At 43.1% G+C, this 16,148-nt stretch overlaps 1 protein-coding gene across 1 annotated transcript; it reads right to left on the reverse strand.

Moving 5' to 3' along the window:
* Nucleotides 1-6,665: 6,665 nt before the first annotated feature.
* LOC130500062 (uncharacterized) lies at nt 6,666-8,479 on the reverse strand. The gene is made up of 3 exons (XM_056994761.1): nt 8,315-8,479; nt 7,284-8,259; nt 6,666-7,225 (listed from the first exon to the last, which is right to left on the reverse strand). The coding sequence occupies exons 1-3, from the start codon at nt 8,477-8,479 to the stop codon at nt 6,666-6,668; spliced, it is 1,701 nt and encodes a 566-aa protein (XP_056850741.1).
* Between the last annotated feature and the right edge of the window lie 7,669 nt (nt 8,480-16,148).

Below are 16,148 nucleotides of genomic sequence, written 5' to 3' on the forward strand. Positions count from 1 at the left end.
ACAATGTTTGGATTAGCCCGGATCACATCACAAGAGGATTCAACTTCCCCTTCCAGCTGCAGCTCAGCTCTCCCCCACTAGAACCTCAGTAGGGTTGAGCTAACTTACAGTCAATCCAGCTTCATTGTTAACTTCCTCCAGCTGAGTCAACAATAAAACTGGTGGATTAATCACATCAGCATCTACTTGTCCGGATGCATGGGTGAACAACCACAACCCAACGATCCTAGAATCAAGCATGCTCTGATACCAACTTGTAAGACCCGAACCCGGCCGGCTAGGCCGCGGTCGATGCCTCACGTCGCTCGGTCCATACCCTGACCGAACCACTCAATTTTTCGATCTTTATCTATACTTTCGCCTAAGGGCGAAGTTTATCTTAGACCTTAGCTTAAGACTACCTCAGTCATTCCCTAGCTTAAATCCTTTCAACTTATGCACAGCGGAATATTCTCTACTTAACCATTGGTCTAAAACCAATCTAACACTGGTCAGATCGAATCACCTTAGCCATGGCCAGTATACACAACTACTACCAGCTCCAAGGTTGATCATGAACCTAATCCAGGTCATACAATAACCGAGGTTCCATTCCCCTAACCATTCTATCTAGATCTATGCAACATTGCTAGATCATACCTTTGCCACATCCACGGAGCTTGATAGCTCATTGTATCAGCTGACTTAGCTGTTTAGGTAGCTCATCCAGCTAGCTGAGCTGAACCACTTCACTTGAGGTTCTCTACTCTCTTCCAACTGATCGAGCTGCGAGGTAGCTTTGCCTAACTCTCCGTCCACTCGTCCAACTCCCTTATACCTGTATAAACTCTCCCCTTAGGTACTTAGTCATTCAACCAACCATCCCCACAGACCAAGTACCTTTGGGAAGTCTTCAGCTGCAAAACCAACCACAAGCAAACATGCTCCAAAACTAATTAAAATTCATGATAATTCATAACTAAGAGAATGGTCAAGTCAGATTTCTCAGAACTGGCCTCAATCATACTGATCTCGCCCATGAACAGCCCATATGGCCATAACTGACCACCTCTAAATCAATGAGATAAAACTAATCTTTCACCATGATAATTCATGATAAATACCCATTAAGAGATATTTGAAGTCGGATCCTAACAATTCCTTCCGGAACTATCAGATCTCCACTTACCTGCCCAACCAAGGACATGGAGAGATTTCTCTGAACCGGCCACTCCATGGTTCAGTACCTCCATGTCTGAACATCATAGAATAAGATTAATAATGCCCACCAGTTCCTGAGTCAATCAACCAACCACCACACATGACTCAGAACTGATGAGTCTTCACTCCTCCTAACCGGCCATGGAACTATGTTCCACTAAACCTGATTAGTGTTGCTCTTACCACTGGTGCATCCTTTGATCAATCAGATCAGATACCATGATCCATCATCCATGGATCAGGTCGTCCATCCTTGCCCATGATCAGATTACACACAGCCTTCCTTGTATAAACACACCAGCACCATACTTATGGTCCATACCAACAAGTACTAGCCTTACTCCTCTCCTTTGCTTGCTGTTGGATCCAAACGAGTTGGACCTTACACTCCACATGGTTCCTCTGGCTCTAGGACTCCCATGTGTCTAGTCAGTGGGTCGGACTCATGGTTCACACCATGATCAAACCCAACACCAAACCATGATCCATCATTGATCACTACCCAATGAACAGCATCCAACCATCATCCCACATGGATGAGTTAGATCAGTTATGATCCGCCCCTTTGTCCAGGTTCCTGTATCCCTACAATACATCACCATATATGGTCTCCAAGGGCGTGCCATACTTGGCCTCATATGCACCTCAAGAGACACCAACATAAACCACAAAGTAATCATATGTACATGTTACCTTATACTTGATCTTACTAGATCTTGTGCTTCCTGTATCATGTCTGGCCATGCTCCTCCATTGTACGTCTCTACCAAGCCTTATCATATACCTCCAGTATTGATAAGACCCAATCATGGGTCGCACCCATCATCCATTTCATGGAACTTCCATGAAACCAGTTTCTGCACTGCATCCACCTTCAAGGCTGTACATGCCTTTGGGAGTGGAGTCCAGCCTTCTCCATTCTCTTCTGACCATTTGCGTGTGTCCCTAAGACACAGAGGAAGCCTAGGGTGTGTTCATCCATGATCAAACACCACCCAAGGGTCGTCCATCACTTCTCACTTCAGTGGCCATGAAACTGCCTTTCTACACACCACTGCCCTTAAGGCTGCTCTTGGACTTTGAGAGTGAATCCGGTCATCTCCCTTCTTCCCTGGCTATTTGGATGTGTAGTAAGGATGTAGAGGAAGCCTGGGACGTGTTCATCAATGGTGAAAACCCATCACAGGGTCGTTCATAACTTCCCCCTTGATTGCCCACAAAACTGCCTCTTTGCTGCCTTCAAACCACCCTTGGTGTTAGATGGTGCAATCCGACCATCTCTCTCTTTTTCTCTGGTTTTCTTTTGTGTTTCAGGGTTAAGAATGAAGCCCTGGCGTGCCTGCAAAGGCACGGACTTGCCCTCCTTTTATAGAAGAAGTGGTGGTTACTTTCCAACCATTGCATCCCTTCGGTTTCATTTCTGGCCATTGATTTAATCAATGGTCCAGATCACACCTGTTCGCCTATGGCAGTTACCAGACGTCCCTGACAGCCCTAACTGCCTCTAGACATGTCACAAACAACTCCTAGCTGGTTGCCCAAGCCCCTGGTCTGATCCCAAGTGCCCACCGGCTCACCGGCACACCCGGGTGGTCCACATGGGCCGACCACTGTCCGGACCTGGCCCAACTGCCCAAGACTTGAACACTCAGTCTAGCTGAGTTGAGCTGATCCCCAGCTGACCCAGATGAGTGAGCTAGTTCATCCAGCTCAGGGAGCTGACACACTCTTCAGTGAGCTACACTAAGCTGCACTACACTTCATCTAGCTGGTCGAGTTTGCTCACTGCATCGCCCAGCTGCCATACACTTTGTACAGCTCCTTTATACTTGTCTCCTTCTTGGTTTAGCTATATCTTAGCTTCCTGATGCCCTTAACCTTACTTCCAGACCATGATACCCTTGTTTTTAGGTCACATGACCTGACTTTTGCGTCTCCTTGCACCATGGTCGATCCTAAGGATCATATCCAGGATCAGGGACATGACAAGGTGGCCCGATTCTTGCCAAGCCAGTCCATGCCTAGGATCACCTCGTGATTCTTAAGGAGGACCACAATCAGATCCACAGGCATTACCATGTCCTGGATCATTGTAGAACTTAAAATCTACACTCAGTATTTTGTAGTGTTTGTAAGTAAACTAGGGAAGTGACAAGAGATGTAGGCAACGATATCCTTAGAACACAAAAGTGGACTTTTATTGATAAAGAAGTCGATTACAAAGAATAACAAAGAGATCGATTATAACAAGGAGGTCGATCAATAGTAAGATCTATAACGAAGTGAGAAAGGTGAAAATGTGTGGTGTGCTCTCTCTCTCTCTAGGGTTTTCGCTGTGTCTTTAGCTTTGATCTCCTCTCTCTTTTATAAGTTCGACTCCGCTATTCTTGTAACTGCTTCCGCGACCTTCTCGACTTCGACGACCTTCCTTTCTACCTTGTTGACGTTGCTGTGGGCCTTGTCCTCTCGGCGCATCTGTTTTGACCATATAGTCTCTAACTAAAGCTAAACATCTTCTCTGTTGTTTTCTTCCGAACAGGTTGATACTCCTTCGTGGTCTTCTCGTTCGCGGCCCACAATCCGAAATAGGCCCAGTAATTTAAAGGAACGAAATTGGGTCCAACATTTGTCCCCCAGCCCAGTCGGTTTACTTTTAAGAAACCGAAAGGGCGATTGCTTTTCCCTTAGTCGCGAATCTCGGGGAGAAGTAGCCACACGTGCTCGTTTGATTTAACCTGTCGGCCACTCTTCCCAGATCGTGCGGTTCTCATTGATCGCGGGGATTGCCTTGGGAACTGTCATTTTTCCTTTATTTATTTGATAGATTTTTATAATGATTCATCTTCTTCTTCTGCTTCGACTTTCTTTCTCCTGCAAACCACTTCCATTCGTTCATATCTCATGGTGTCTCTGAACAAGCCGGGCCTGCTTAATGAAGCCGAGTACGAGGCCATCCTAGAACTTTGGGGGGGGGGGGTTCCGTACGAAGCTGTTATCGATTATCCCAATGGGGATACTCTGGAAAACGTAAGACCATGATACTCTGGAGCTTTCATGTCCCATTTCCGCGACGCTCTCATGTCGTTTCCTCTTCCTTCATTCCTCCTCGAGATCCTTAGATTGGCGTTTACCCAGATTACTCCGACCTTCTAGCGTTATGTTCTGACGACGTTTGTTCGGGCCAGAGAGGAAGAGTTGGAATTTGGTTTAAACGAGCTTAAGCAGCTTTATACCATCAAGCGGAGTAGGCGGCTTCACAGGAACGATACTCATTTCTCCGCGTGTAGGCCGCTCAGTCATTAGCGGCATTCCTAACAAAGACATCTACTGGACGGACAAGTTTTTTGTCTTCGAGATTGATCCGGTGACGGGTTGAGATTTTGACTTTTCTCGGATTCCGACGAAGTGGAATGAGAACATTGGTAAGTGGTTTCTTTTCTTTCCTTTTTTTTTAAAAAAAAGTTAGCACGATTACTTGTCGGATCTTGATCTCGGTTTTTCTTTAGAGTTGTTTGGGACCTCAAAAATGACTCCAGAGCTGCGTGGTTTGATCGCGGCGCTTTGCCGAGGTGAATGCCATTGGGACAGCTTTACTCCGGAGAGGATTCGAGTTGCTTATGCTTTGCCCTTGGCGTGAATCGCGCCGGTCCCCGCCCCGCTTGCGGAACCGATTCGTCCTCGAAGAGACCAGAAGGATAAAGGTGAGTTATTTCCTTGTATTCCATATAGTTCGATAATTTTAATCTGTTGTTGTGGCTTGACTTTCAGGGGTGAAAAGGGGAGAGCCCCCTGCGGAGCCTTCAGATGCTAATTCTGACTCCGCACCTTTGAAACGAGCTCGGGGGACCGCGGAAAAACAGGTACTTCGATCGAGCTCCCAGGTTCAGTCTCCGGTTGTTGTGGCTACGCCGCTTTCTGTAGTTCCCCCAGCCCGTGGTGACCAACCAGAGTCTCGAGTGCCAGGCGAGGTGGACGTCAAGGAAACAGCTTCCAAGGTTCAGCGACGTCGTCTGATTATGGAGGAGGAGATATCTAGAGATCTTAGCGTATCGAGCTCGTAACCCCAGAAGCAAGATCCCGGAGAGGGTACTTCTAAGCCGATCAACTTTCCTACGGATTGTCGAAGTGGTTCTCCGCTGGCATTCTCGTATGACGTCGACACTCCGATTCTGGAGAATCCCGAACAGCTCGCCGCCATCTGGCAAAAACTAAGGAGTCCTTCCTGCGAGCTTCCTTCCTTGGAGCAGATGCGAGGTCGCGACGCCTATGTTCAGATGGCGGTTGCAAATGCCAAGGTAAATCGTGTGAAATGGTTTAGATATTGAAATCATAGCCATAATCTTTTTTGTTTTTTAGGCTATGGAGACTAGCAACGAGTACGCATCTTTGATGGAGGAGCGGTTGGCAAATTTCCCTACTCAGGAAGAGCTCGATGGCCAGCTTACTTTAATCCAACAATTGCGATCAAGTTAAGTGCGTCGCAGGCGAGCGAGCAGCAGCGAGCGAAGCAGGTCGTAGACTTGAAGGTACTATTGACGACTAAGGCGGTGGAGAAGGTCGCGCTTAAAGAGGAGAAAGTCACACTAGAGGGGGACCTTGAATCTTTGAAGGCGAAGTTCAAAAGAGAGGCTGAGTTGCGAGAAAAAGCGGCTCGGAGGGAGAGGCGAGCTGTTTGTCGGTTGGTAGCCAAGGGTTACGATGCTGCTCTTGATATGGCGAGGGGGACTATCCAAAGGAGGAAAACGGAAAGCGCTGCGGTGATACGCTTATAGGAGGTCCGCGCAAAGATCGAGGCTTTGACCAAATACATGGAAGGCGGATTCGAGCTCGAGGAGGAGCTGGATCGTCTTAAGGGCGTAGAGACGTCGATGGAGATTGATTATGGCCTGGTGGCAGTGTCGGACGACTCTCTCAGGGGTCTCGACCTTCCTCAGGTCTCTGATGACTCGGTTAATCTAGGAGGTTGAATGATGTCGATGGAGCCGACATTTTGTGTTTTGTTTGTATTTAAAGTCTTTGCTGTTTGCCTTTGTTTTTGTTATTTATGTATGTTGTGTTTTGCTGTTGTTGAAGAACATTTATATATGCTTCCAACGGATTAATAGATAATACCTTTAATCTGAGTTTGTGTATTTTTGTTTGAGCATGCGTTTAGTATCTTTCTTAGATATTTTGATGAAGTAGAAACTGATCAGGAATCTACTTTTGTTTGAGTTCGTGTGATGAACGACGTTTTGTTAGAAGATTGTTTGGTTGTTTGGGTTGCGCTCGATGTTGAGCTGCCTACGTACCCTTATTCGCGGGATCAAGCCGATTCGTAGTTCTGAAAAGCGTTTTTTGTTTTATGTCGTTAGTGGCCCCCAATTCGATGTTGGATCGGAGATGGGACGTCGAAGTTAACTATAATATCTTTTGAGATTGTAGGCGTTCCACGGCCTTTATTCAGGGCGTCCCGTTCTGCATTTTTATAGTTCGTAGACGCTGTCGCGAACTTCTTTCGTTATTTTGTATGAGCATTCCCATCTCGTTCCTAATTTCCCTGCACCTCTTAATTTTGTTCCATCAAACACCTTTCTTTGTACCAGGTCGCCGATTGAGAAACTGCGGCCTCTTACATTTGAGTCGTAGTAACAAGCAGCGGTTTGCTGGTAATTCTGGATGCGTACCACAGCTCGCTCTCGACGTTCTTCGATCATGTCCAGATGTTCGAGCAACATTGCTTCGTTTATTTCGACGTTATCGGGACATATTCCTCGTCGCTGAGATGGGACCTCAATCTCAGGAGGTTTTACTGCTTCGATTCCGTATGTTAGGGAGAACGGTGTTTCATGGGTTGCTGTATGGGGTGTTGTTCGGTATGCCCAGAGCACTCCGTTCAGCTCTTCGCTCCATTTAGACTTTTTGAGGTCGAGTCTCTTCTTTAAGTTGTTTACTATCGTTTTGTTCGCAGCTTCGGCATGTCCATTGCACTTTGGGTACCGAGGGCTTGCGAACTTTAGCTTGATCTTCCACTTGTCGCAGAAGTCTTTGATAACTCGAGATGAATTGGGAAATGTTATCGGTGATTATCTCGTATGGGAGACCGTGTCGACAGACAATGTTCTTCCAAATGAAACTCGCCACCGTGGTTCCAGTGATATTTTGGTAGGCTTCGGCTTCAGTCCATTTGGTAAGGAAATCAGTCATTACTAATAGGAATCGGAGCTGTGCTAGCCCTGATGAAACGAAGGGTCCCACTATATCCATAGACCATTTCATGAACGGGTACGGCGAGTATATGGTTGACAATTTTCGTGTCGGTTGATGCAACATAGGTGCGTGCCATTGCCACTTGTCGCATCTCGCTGCGAACTGTTCTCTGTGGGTTATGATGGTTGGCCAGAAATAACCGTGCTTTTTTATTTTGATTGCTAAGGATCGTCCACCGGAGTGGTTTCCGCATGACCCGTCATGAGTTCTCTTGAGGATGGTGGAGGCTTCTTTTGGCGATGCGCATAATAAGTACGGCTCACTGAAGGTTCTCTTAAAAAGTTTTCCTTCCATGATGCAATAGCGCGAGCTCCGAGCTTTTACCTTTTGAGCTTCCCATCTTTCGGGTGGAAGTTCCCCGGTATCGATGTAATTGAATATCGGGGTTCTCCAATTCGGTCTACTTTCGAGCTCGTCTTGGAAAGCTTTTTGTGATTCGTTGTTCACTTCGTGAACAGGTATCTCTTTGGGGATCAAGCGAGCAGGCACCGTCCTTACGCTGCTTGATTGGATTTTCCGAGAGGATTCGCCTGGAGCCCTTTGGCTCCGGGGAGTTTCGAGTGACTCTTCACCAGGTTCTTGAGTGTGTACTTTGGATCTACTGCGAGTGACGATCGGAGCAACTAGCGGGAGGTCGTCTTCGTTGTCGGTGATTCTTCTTCGAGGGATATCTATGCTGGGTCGATTTATTCCTTCTACCGGAATTACTCTTCTTATAGTCGGATTTGACGTTGATGCTAAGGCGGCGAGGGCGTCCGCTGAGGTGTTTTCTCCCCTCGGAATCCTCGTAAGCTCGAATTCGTCAAATTGCTGTTCAATTCCTCTCAGTACTGCTAGGTAGGCCTCAATCCTTTCTATTTTTAGCCTCGTACTCGCCGTGGAATTGGCTGGTGACGAGCTGCGAGTCGCTGAAGGCGCTTATCTTTTGGGCTCCGATGCTTTGGGCGAGTCGTAATCCGGCGATCAGGGATTCATATTCGGCTTCGTTGTTGGATGCGTTGAAGCCTAAACGGAAAGATTGTTCGATCATCTCTCTTGTTGGAGATTGGAGCTGTATTCCCACACCCTACCCTTGCTTTGATGATGCTCCATCGACGTGGAGTTTCCATTTCCGGGTCTTGTCATCGGTGTTAGTTTCGCTGGGAATGAGCTCGATGATAACATCCGCTAGAACTTGTGCTTTCGAGCTCGTTCGAGGTTTGTATTTTATATCATATTCTCCGAGCTCGATTGCCCACTTTGCTAATCTTCCGGATTGGTTTGGACTATGTAGGATCGTGCGTAATGGCTGCGACGTCATTACCATGATCGTATGGGATTGGAAATATGGCCTTAGTTTTCGCGCGGCGTTCACCACCGCTAGGGCCAATTTTTCCATCACATGATATCTTATTTCGGCATCAAACAGGGATCTGCTAACGTAGTATATTGGTTTTTGTTCGTTATTTTCTTCGCGAACTAAGACTCCGCTTACTGCGTGTTCAGAAGTCGCGACATATTGGTATAGAAGTTCGCCGTGAACCGGTTTAGATAAGATAGGAGGTTCGCTTATATAAGCTTTGAGCTCGCTGAGAGCGGCATCGCAATCGGCGTTCCATTCAAACTTTTTGTTTCCTTTAAGGAGTTTGTAGAATGGAAGGCATCGATCCGTCGATCTTGATATAAAGCGGTTTAGCGCAGCGATCTTTCCAGTGAGTCTCTGCACGTCTTTAATGATTTTCGGGAGTAAAGTTTCGATAAGCGCCGAGATTTGTTTGGGATTGGCTTCGGTCCCTCTTTTAGTCATGAGGTATCCCAGAAATTCTCCAGACGCTACTCCGAAAGTACATTTGGTCGGGTTTAGCTTCATTCCGAACTTATTGAGGATGTTGAAGCACTCTTGGAGTTAAAGAACGTGGTCATTGGCTACTGAGGACTTCACAAGCATGTCGTCTATGTAAACCTCCATAGTTTTTCCTAGTTGGTTGGAAAACATTTTATTTACCAGCCTTTGGTAGGTTGCTCCGGCGTTCTTCAATCGGAAAGGCATTACTTTATAACAGTATGTCCCTCTCTCGGTGATGAAGCTCGTTTTTTCCTGATCCTCAGGATTCATGAGGATCTGGTTGTATCCTGAGAATGCGTCCATGAAGGAGAGCAGCTCGTGGCCTGCCGTAGCTTCGACCAATCGGTCTATATGGGGTAATGGGAAGCTGTCTTTCGGGCAGGCTTTACTTAGGCCCGTGAAATCAATGCAGACTCTCACTTTCCATTCTTTTTCTTTACGACGACTGGGTTGGCAAGCCAGTCCGGGTATTGAACCTCGCGAATCGACCCTATTTTCAGTAGTTTGTCGACTTCGTCGTTTACTGCTTTAGCTCTTTCTGGACCAAGCTTCTTCGTTTCTGTTTGATCGGCTTAAATGTGGGGTCGACATTTAGGTCGTGCGATGCGATGTTAATATCGATGCCAGGCATGTCAGCAGCGGACCACGCGAATGTGTTGATGTTATTTCTTAGAAAGATTATTAGGTCGTCCCTGATCTTTGGTTGGAGATCGCGTCCAATGCTAACTCACTTTTCTGGGGACTGTGGATCCAGGGAGACAGTACATGCGAAATCCTTCTCAGGATCTTTCTTCGAGGGATCTCGTACCACTGGTTGGTTCGCTCCTTTCGGAAACATTTTGCGGTATTCTGCCATGTAGCAAGATCGAGATTGTTTTTGGTTTCCGTAAATGGTCTTTTCCCCGGCAGGGGATATGAATTTTACGCATTGGTGATAAATCGAGGTGACCGCATTCATTTGATGGAGCCAAGGTCGTCCGAAGACAGCGTCGAACGGAGAGAGGTCGTGCATTACGGAGAACTCCGTTTCTTTTTCGAAGTCGTGCGTCTTAACGGCGATCGCTACGTTTCCTAGTAAGGGTACTCTACTTCCACCTCCAAAACTGTAGAGGGGGGGAGCGTATTTGTTGATTGCCAAATCAGGTCGGCTGATTTTCTCGAAGGTATCATGCGATAGTAGATTGGCTACGCATCCGGAATCGATGAGAACCTTCGAAAAAGAGGTGCCGGCAAGGTCTATTATGATGACCAGGGCATCATCGTGGAGCATGTCGAGCTCGAGATTCTCGTAAGGAGAGAAGGTTATCATGCTCTTATTCGAGGTGGCCTTTCCGAGCCGATGATTGTCTCTTGAGTCGTGAGATGGAGCGTCTTGTGCGGGATTCTTGGAAACCGCGGGCGGCATCGATCTCGAGTTATCGGATCTTCGTCGGCGTAGGGCGGGATCCATGATCGTGCTTAGAAATCCTAGATCGGGTTCTTAGCAAGGATGTTTTTCGTTTATCTTCCCCACAGTCGGCGCCAAAATGTAGAACCTAAAATCTACACTCAGTATTTTGTAGTGTTTGTAAGTAAACTAGGGAAGTGACAAGAGATGTAGGCAACAATATCCTTAGAACACAACGATGTAATCGGAATTCGGTTGACAAAAATGGACTTTTATTGATAAAGAGGTCGATTACAAAGAATAACAAAGAGATCGATTATAACAAGGAGGTCGATCAATAGTAAGATCTATAACGAAGTGAGAAATGTGAAAATGTGTGGTGTGCTCTCTCTATAAGGTTTTCGCTGTGTCTTTAGCTTTGATCTCCTCTCCCTTTTATAAGCTCGACTCCGCTATTCTTGTAACTGCTTCCGCGATCTTCTCGACTTCGGCGACCTTCCTTTCTACCTCGTTGACGTCGCTGTGGGCCTTTTCCTCTTGGCCCATCTGTTTTAACTATAGAGTCTCTAACTAAAGCTAAACATCTTCTCTGTTGTTTTCTTCCGAACAGGTCGATACTCCTTCGCGGGCTTCTCGGTCGCGGCCCACAATCCGAAATAGGCCCAGTAATTTAGAGGACCGAAATTGGGTCCAACAATCATCACTGGAATGTATTTAACCAGACCTAGGGAGTGCATACTTTTCCCACCGGCTGCACTCACTAGACCAAGATCATTCCTGGTTCCCAACTGGAACATACCCTTTTCAATCATATCTGGACTCACAAACTATATTTAGCTCCAGTATCGAAAAGTATGTGTGTTTCCTCACCTCCAATCATTAAGTACCTAGATGAGTAAGATATCAGTTTGATCACATCCTTGGAAAACATCCCATACCATTTTCCAAAGTGTCGCACTTCTGTGAATGTCCCATACCATTCACAAGAGTGTTTATAATACACCTCAATCCCCATCATACTAAGCTACTTAACATCGTGTTCTCAATCCATTCAACTTGATCTAAGGAATCATACCTTGACTTATACCGAGTCAGAGCTGATCCATCTGATCCCAAACTACTCGTATACTAGCCATGTAGCGTCTCCCTTAAACCAACCTGAACATCGCAAATACTCACTTGTTTTGAACGGCCACCAAGGGATAACACTTACCTCCAAAAGAGTGCTGCACGTTTCTTTCAACCTAAGCCACTCTATGGTTCATGTTACCTCCCTAGTCCAGGTCATCCTTAAAGATCTTGCATTGCATCCATCCGTCCAATCCGTCCATTATTCCTAGCTAACTAGATCGACCAACCTTCTGTTGCAGGATCTTGCACTTGGAGAGTGCATCTTGGCAAAGCCGGTTCACCTTGGAACATCCCCGTTCACAAGTATGACACCCTATCTTGTCTCAACTCCCTCTTGGCTCACCTAGTAAGGTTCCATGGTCATTTCAGTTTCTAGAAATAATTTCGGTTTGGAACATATTATCTTTGAGCAGTGAGTTGAGCTGAAGTAACAAACCAATCAGCCCCTCCAGCTCTTGTTCCAGCTGTAGCTCAGCTCTCCCCCACTCGAACCTTAGTAGGTTTGAGCTGATTTACAGACAATCCAGCTTCGATGTTAACCTCCTCCAGCTTAGTCAACAACAAAACTGGCGGATTAACCACATTAGCATCTACTTGTCCTGATGTGTGGGTGAACAACCACAACCCAATGATCCTAGAATCAAGCATGCTCTGATATCAACTTGTAAGACCCAAACCCGGCCAGCAAAGCCGCCGTCGACGCCTCACGTCGATCGGTTCACACACGGACCAAACCTCTCAATTTTTCGCGCTTAATATATAATTTCGCCTAAGGGCGAAGACTAACTCAGATCTTAGCTCAAAGACTACCTTAGTCATTTCCTAGCTTAGATCAATTCTACTCATGCACAGCGGAATAACATCTATCAACCATTGGTCTAAACCAATCTAACACTTGTCTGGCTGAATCACCTTAGCCTTGGTTAGTTCACTCAACTACCATCAGCTCCAAGGTCGATCCTAAGCTCAAACCAAGTCATACAATCTGAGGTTCCATTCCCTAACAATTCTATCTAGATCTAAGCATCATTGCTAGATCATACCTTTGCCACATAAACAGAGCTTGTTAGCTCATTGCCTCAGCTAACCTCAGCTTGTTAAACTAGCTCGTCCAGCTCAGCTGAGCTGAACAACTTCACTTGAGCTTCTATACACTCTCGTCCGGCTGATCAAGCTGCGAGGCAGCTTCGCCCAGCTCCCCGTCTACTCGTCTAGCTCTCCTGTGTCTTCGTAAACCCTTCCCTTGGTTACTTAGTCATTCAACCAGCCATCTCCACTGACCAAGTACCTTTGGGAAGTCTTCAGCTACAAAAACGATCTCAAGCAAACATGCTCCAAAAATTAATTCAAATTCATGAAAACTCCTGATAAATCTCAGCTAAGAGATTCCCATAATCAGAATCCAATGAATCGACCCAGACCAAATGGATTCTGATCATGATCAGTACAACCGATCAAAAGTTGACATCATCAAATCAATTCCTAAAAACTAAATAAAATTCATGACAATTCATGATAATTTCCAACTAAGAGAATGGTCTAATCAGAATTCTCAGAACCGGGCTCGATCCTATAGATCTCGACCCAAATCACCTAAACCGGCCAAAGTGATCATACTCAAATCAATTAGGTTGTAAGAGGTTTTTTAAAGCCTGTTGGTCCATTTCAGAAGTTTGGAGAGAGAGAGAAAGAGAGAGAGAGAGAGAGAGAGAGAGAGAGAGAGAGAGAGAGAGAGAGAGAGAGAGAGAGAGAGAGAGAGAGAGAGAGAGAGAGAGAGAGAGAGAGAGAGAGAGAGGCAACACAATGATAATCCTCTGAAAGATTAGTTCCGATGAAAGTTGGATTAATGGCGAGCAACAATGTGTTCTTTCCATAGTTCTGCTGTACTGAGAAGCACTGACTCTGGGGTTTGAACTACCGGAGTACCATCTTCCAGGTATGAAGGTGAGGAATCTTAAGTTTCTGAGACGTCTTCAGAGTTACGAAAAGAGCTTCTTTAATGGTGATTCTTTGAGAGAGAGAGAAGAGAGAGAGAGAGAGAGAGAGAGAGAGAGAGAGAGAGAGAGAGAGAGAGAGAGAGAGAGAGAGAGAGAGAGAGAGAGAGAGAGAGAGAGAGAGAGAGAGAGAGAGAGAGAGAGAGAGAGAGAGAGAGAGAGAGAGAGAGAGAGAGAGAGAGTCTCATCCATTGGTGTAACTGTATCCTACGCCTCAGATGGTGATCCGCGTGATGAGAGTTGATTGGTCTATAGTTTCTTTGTTTTTGAATAGTTAGCCAATAAATTTTTTCTTTTCGATTTTTTTTGTTCTATTTTTAATTCAACTTTTGATGACTTTTGTTTTTTTTATTTTTAAAAATTGATGTTTGGTATAAAATTAAGATTTTTTAGTTAATACTTTAAAGTTTAGTTTTAAAATTTGTTACTTAATATTACAATTGTTGATTATTAGTTTGTATAGTTGTGGTTAAGTTTAAAGTATATGGTTTGAAGTTTGTGAAATAGAATTGTGGCTACGTTAAAATTTAGGATACATATTTGAAAATAAACTTTTAATATTTACAAGAAATATATTTTAGTGTCGTAATTAGATTATTTGAAAGATTAGATTTATGACTTTCTATGTAGGGTATAAGCTTAGGGTTTAGGGTATTAGATTAGAGTGTAGATTTAAAATTTATTGTTTGAGGTTTATACTATTTTTAATTTTGGAAAATAAAGATTGAGAGTTAGGAAATAAATATGTGATTAAGTTTATTTGTACTTATTCAATTTTAAGATTTATGATTAGAAACTTTGCAAAGAATGTATTGAAGTTATGTAAGGTTTAAAAATTTTATTTAGGGTTTCGGTTAGTGTTAACCTTTGAGTAGAAGTTTAGAGTTAAATTTACAGTTTAGGGTATAAAGAATATTTGGTGTTGAAACTTATTCATTTTTAAGATTTATGATTAGAAGATTTGCAAAGAGTTTATTGAAATTATGTAGTATCTAGAAATTTTATTTAGAGTTCCGGTTAGTGTTAACGGTTTGAGTAGAAGTTTAGAGTTATCTTTAAAGTTGAGGGTATAAAGTATATTTGGTGTTGAAACTTAATGCTGGATTATGGATTAAATGTAAGACTTATAAATTACTTTTTTGTTGTAATTGTATCCTACGGCTCAGATGGTGATCCACATGATGAGAGTTGATTAGTCTATAGTTTCTTTGTTTTTGAATAGTTAGCCAATAATTTTTTTCTTTTCGATTTTATATTTTTTGTTCTATTTTTAATTCAATTTTTGATGACTTTTGTTTTGTAATTTTTTTAAAATTGATGTTTGGTATAAAATTAAGATTTTTTTAGTTAATACTTTAAAGTTTAGTTTTAAAATTTGTTACTTAATATTAAAATTGTTGATTATTAGTTTGTATAGTTGTGGTTAAGTTTAAAGTATATGGTTTGAAGTTTGTGAAATAGAATTGTGGCTACGTTAAAATTTAGGATACATATTTGAAAATACACTTTTAATATCTACAAGAAATAGATTATAGTGTCGTAATTAGATTATTTGAAAGATTAGATTTATGACTTTGTATGTTGGGTATAAGCTTAGGGTTTAGGGTATTAGATTAGAGTGTAGATTTAAGATTTATTGTTTGAGGTTTATATTATTTTAAATTTTGGAAAATAAAGATTGAGAGTTAGGAAATAAATATGTGATTAATTTTATTTGTACTTATTCATTTTTAAGATTTATGATTAGAAGTTCTGCAAAAAGTTTATTGAAATTATGTAGTATCTAGAAATTTTATTTAGGGTTTCGGTTAGTGTTAACCTTTGAGTAGAAGTTTAGAGTTAAATTTACAGTTTAGGGTATAAAGAATATTAGGTGTTGAAAATTTTTCTTTTTAAGATTTATGATTAGAAGTTTTGCAAAGAGTTTATTGAAATTATGCAGTATTTAGAAATTTTATTTAGGGTTTCGGTTAGTGTTAACGGTTTGAGTAGAAGTTTAGAGTTAAATTTAAAGTTGAGGGTATAAAGTATATTTGGTGGTGAAACTTAATGCTGGATTATGGATTAAAAGTAAGACTTATAAATTAATTTGATTTATTATTATCGTTTAAGATATTAATATGATTAAAAGTGTAAAATGAAATCCTAAATCTAAATTCTAAACTCTAAATTTAAATTTTAAACCCAATTTTATAACTTGTATTTGTGAAAAAATATTAGATAAAATAATTATTTTTATAAAAATATGGCAGTTTTGCATTGTTTTATTATTAATGGCAAAATAAATTAAAGTTTGCGTTTTGTAGTTTAAATTCAAGATCTTGCTATCATCTCTTAGTCTAACGGAAAGCTCTCTGCCTCT

Source organism: Raphanus sativus, chromosome 9 (genome assembly GCF_000801105.2).
Source record: "Raphanus sativus cultivar WK10039 chromosome 9, ASM80110v3, whole genome shotgun sequence".
Taxonomy (NCBI): Eukaryota; Viridiplantae; Streptophyta; class Magnoliopsida; order Brassicales; family Brassicaceae; genus Raphanus; species Raphanus sativus.

Bases quoted from the DNA above. Each gene is read 5' to 3' on its own strand.
- LOC130500062 (XM_056994761.1), bottom strand. From the start codon at position 8,479: ATGATCGAACAATCTTTCCGTTTAGGCTTCAACGCATCCAACAACGAA. The intron at 8,260-8,314 runs GCTAAAAATAGA...GGAATTGAACAG, and splicing joins AATTCCACGGCGAGTACGAG to CAATTTGACGAATTCGAGCT. The intron at 7,226-7,283 runs GTCTCCCATACG...GAGTTATCAAAG, and splicing joins GAACATTGTCTGTCGACACG to ACTTCTGCGACAAGTGGAAG.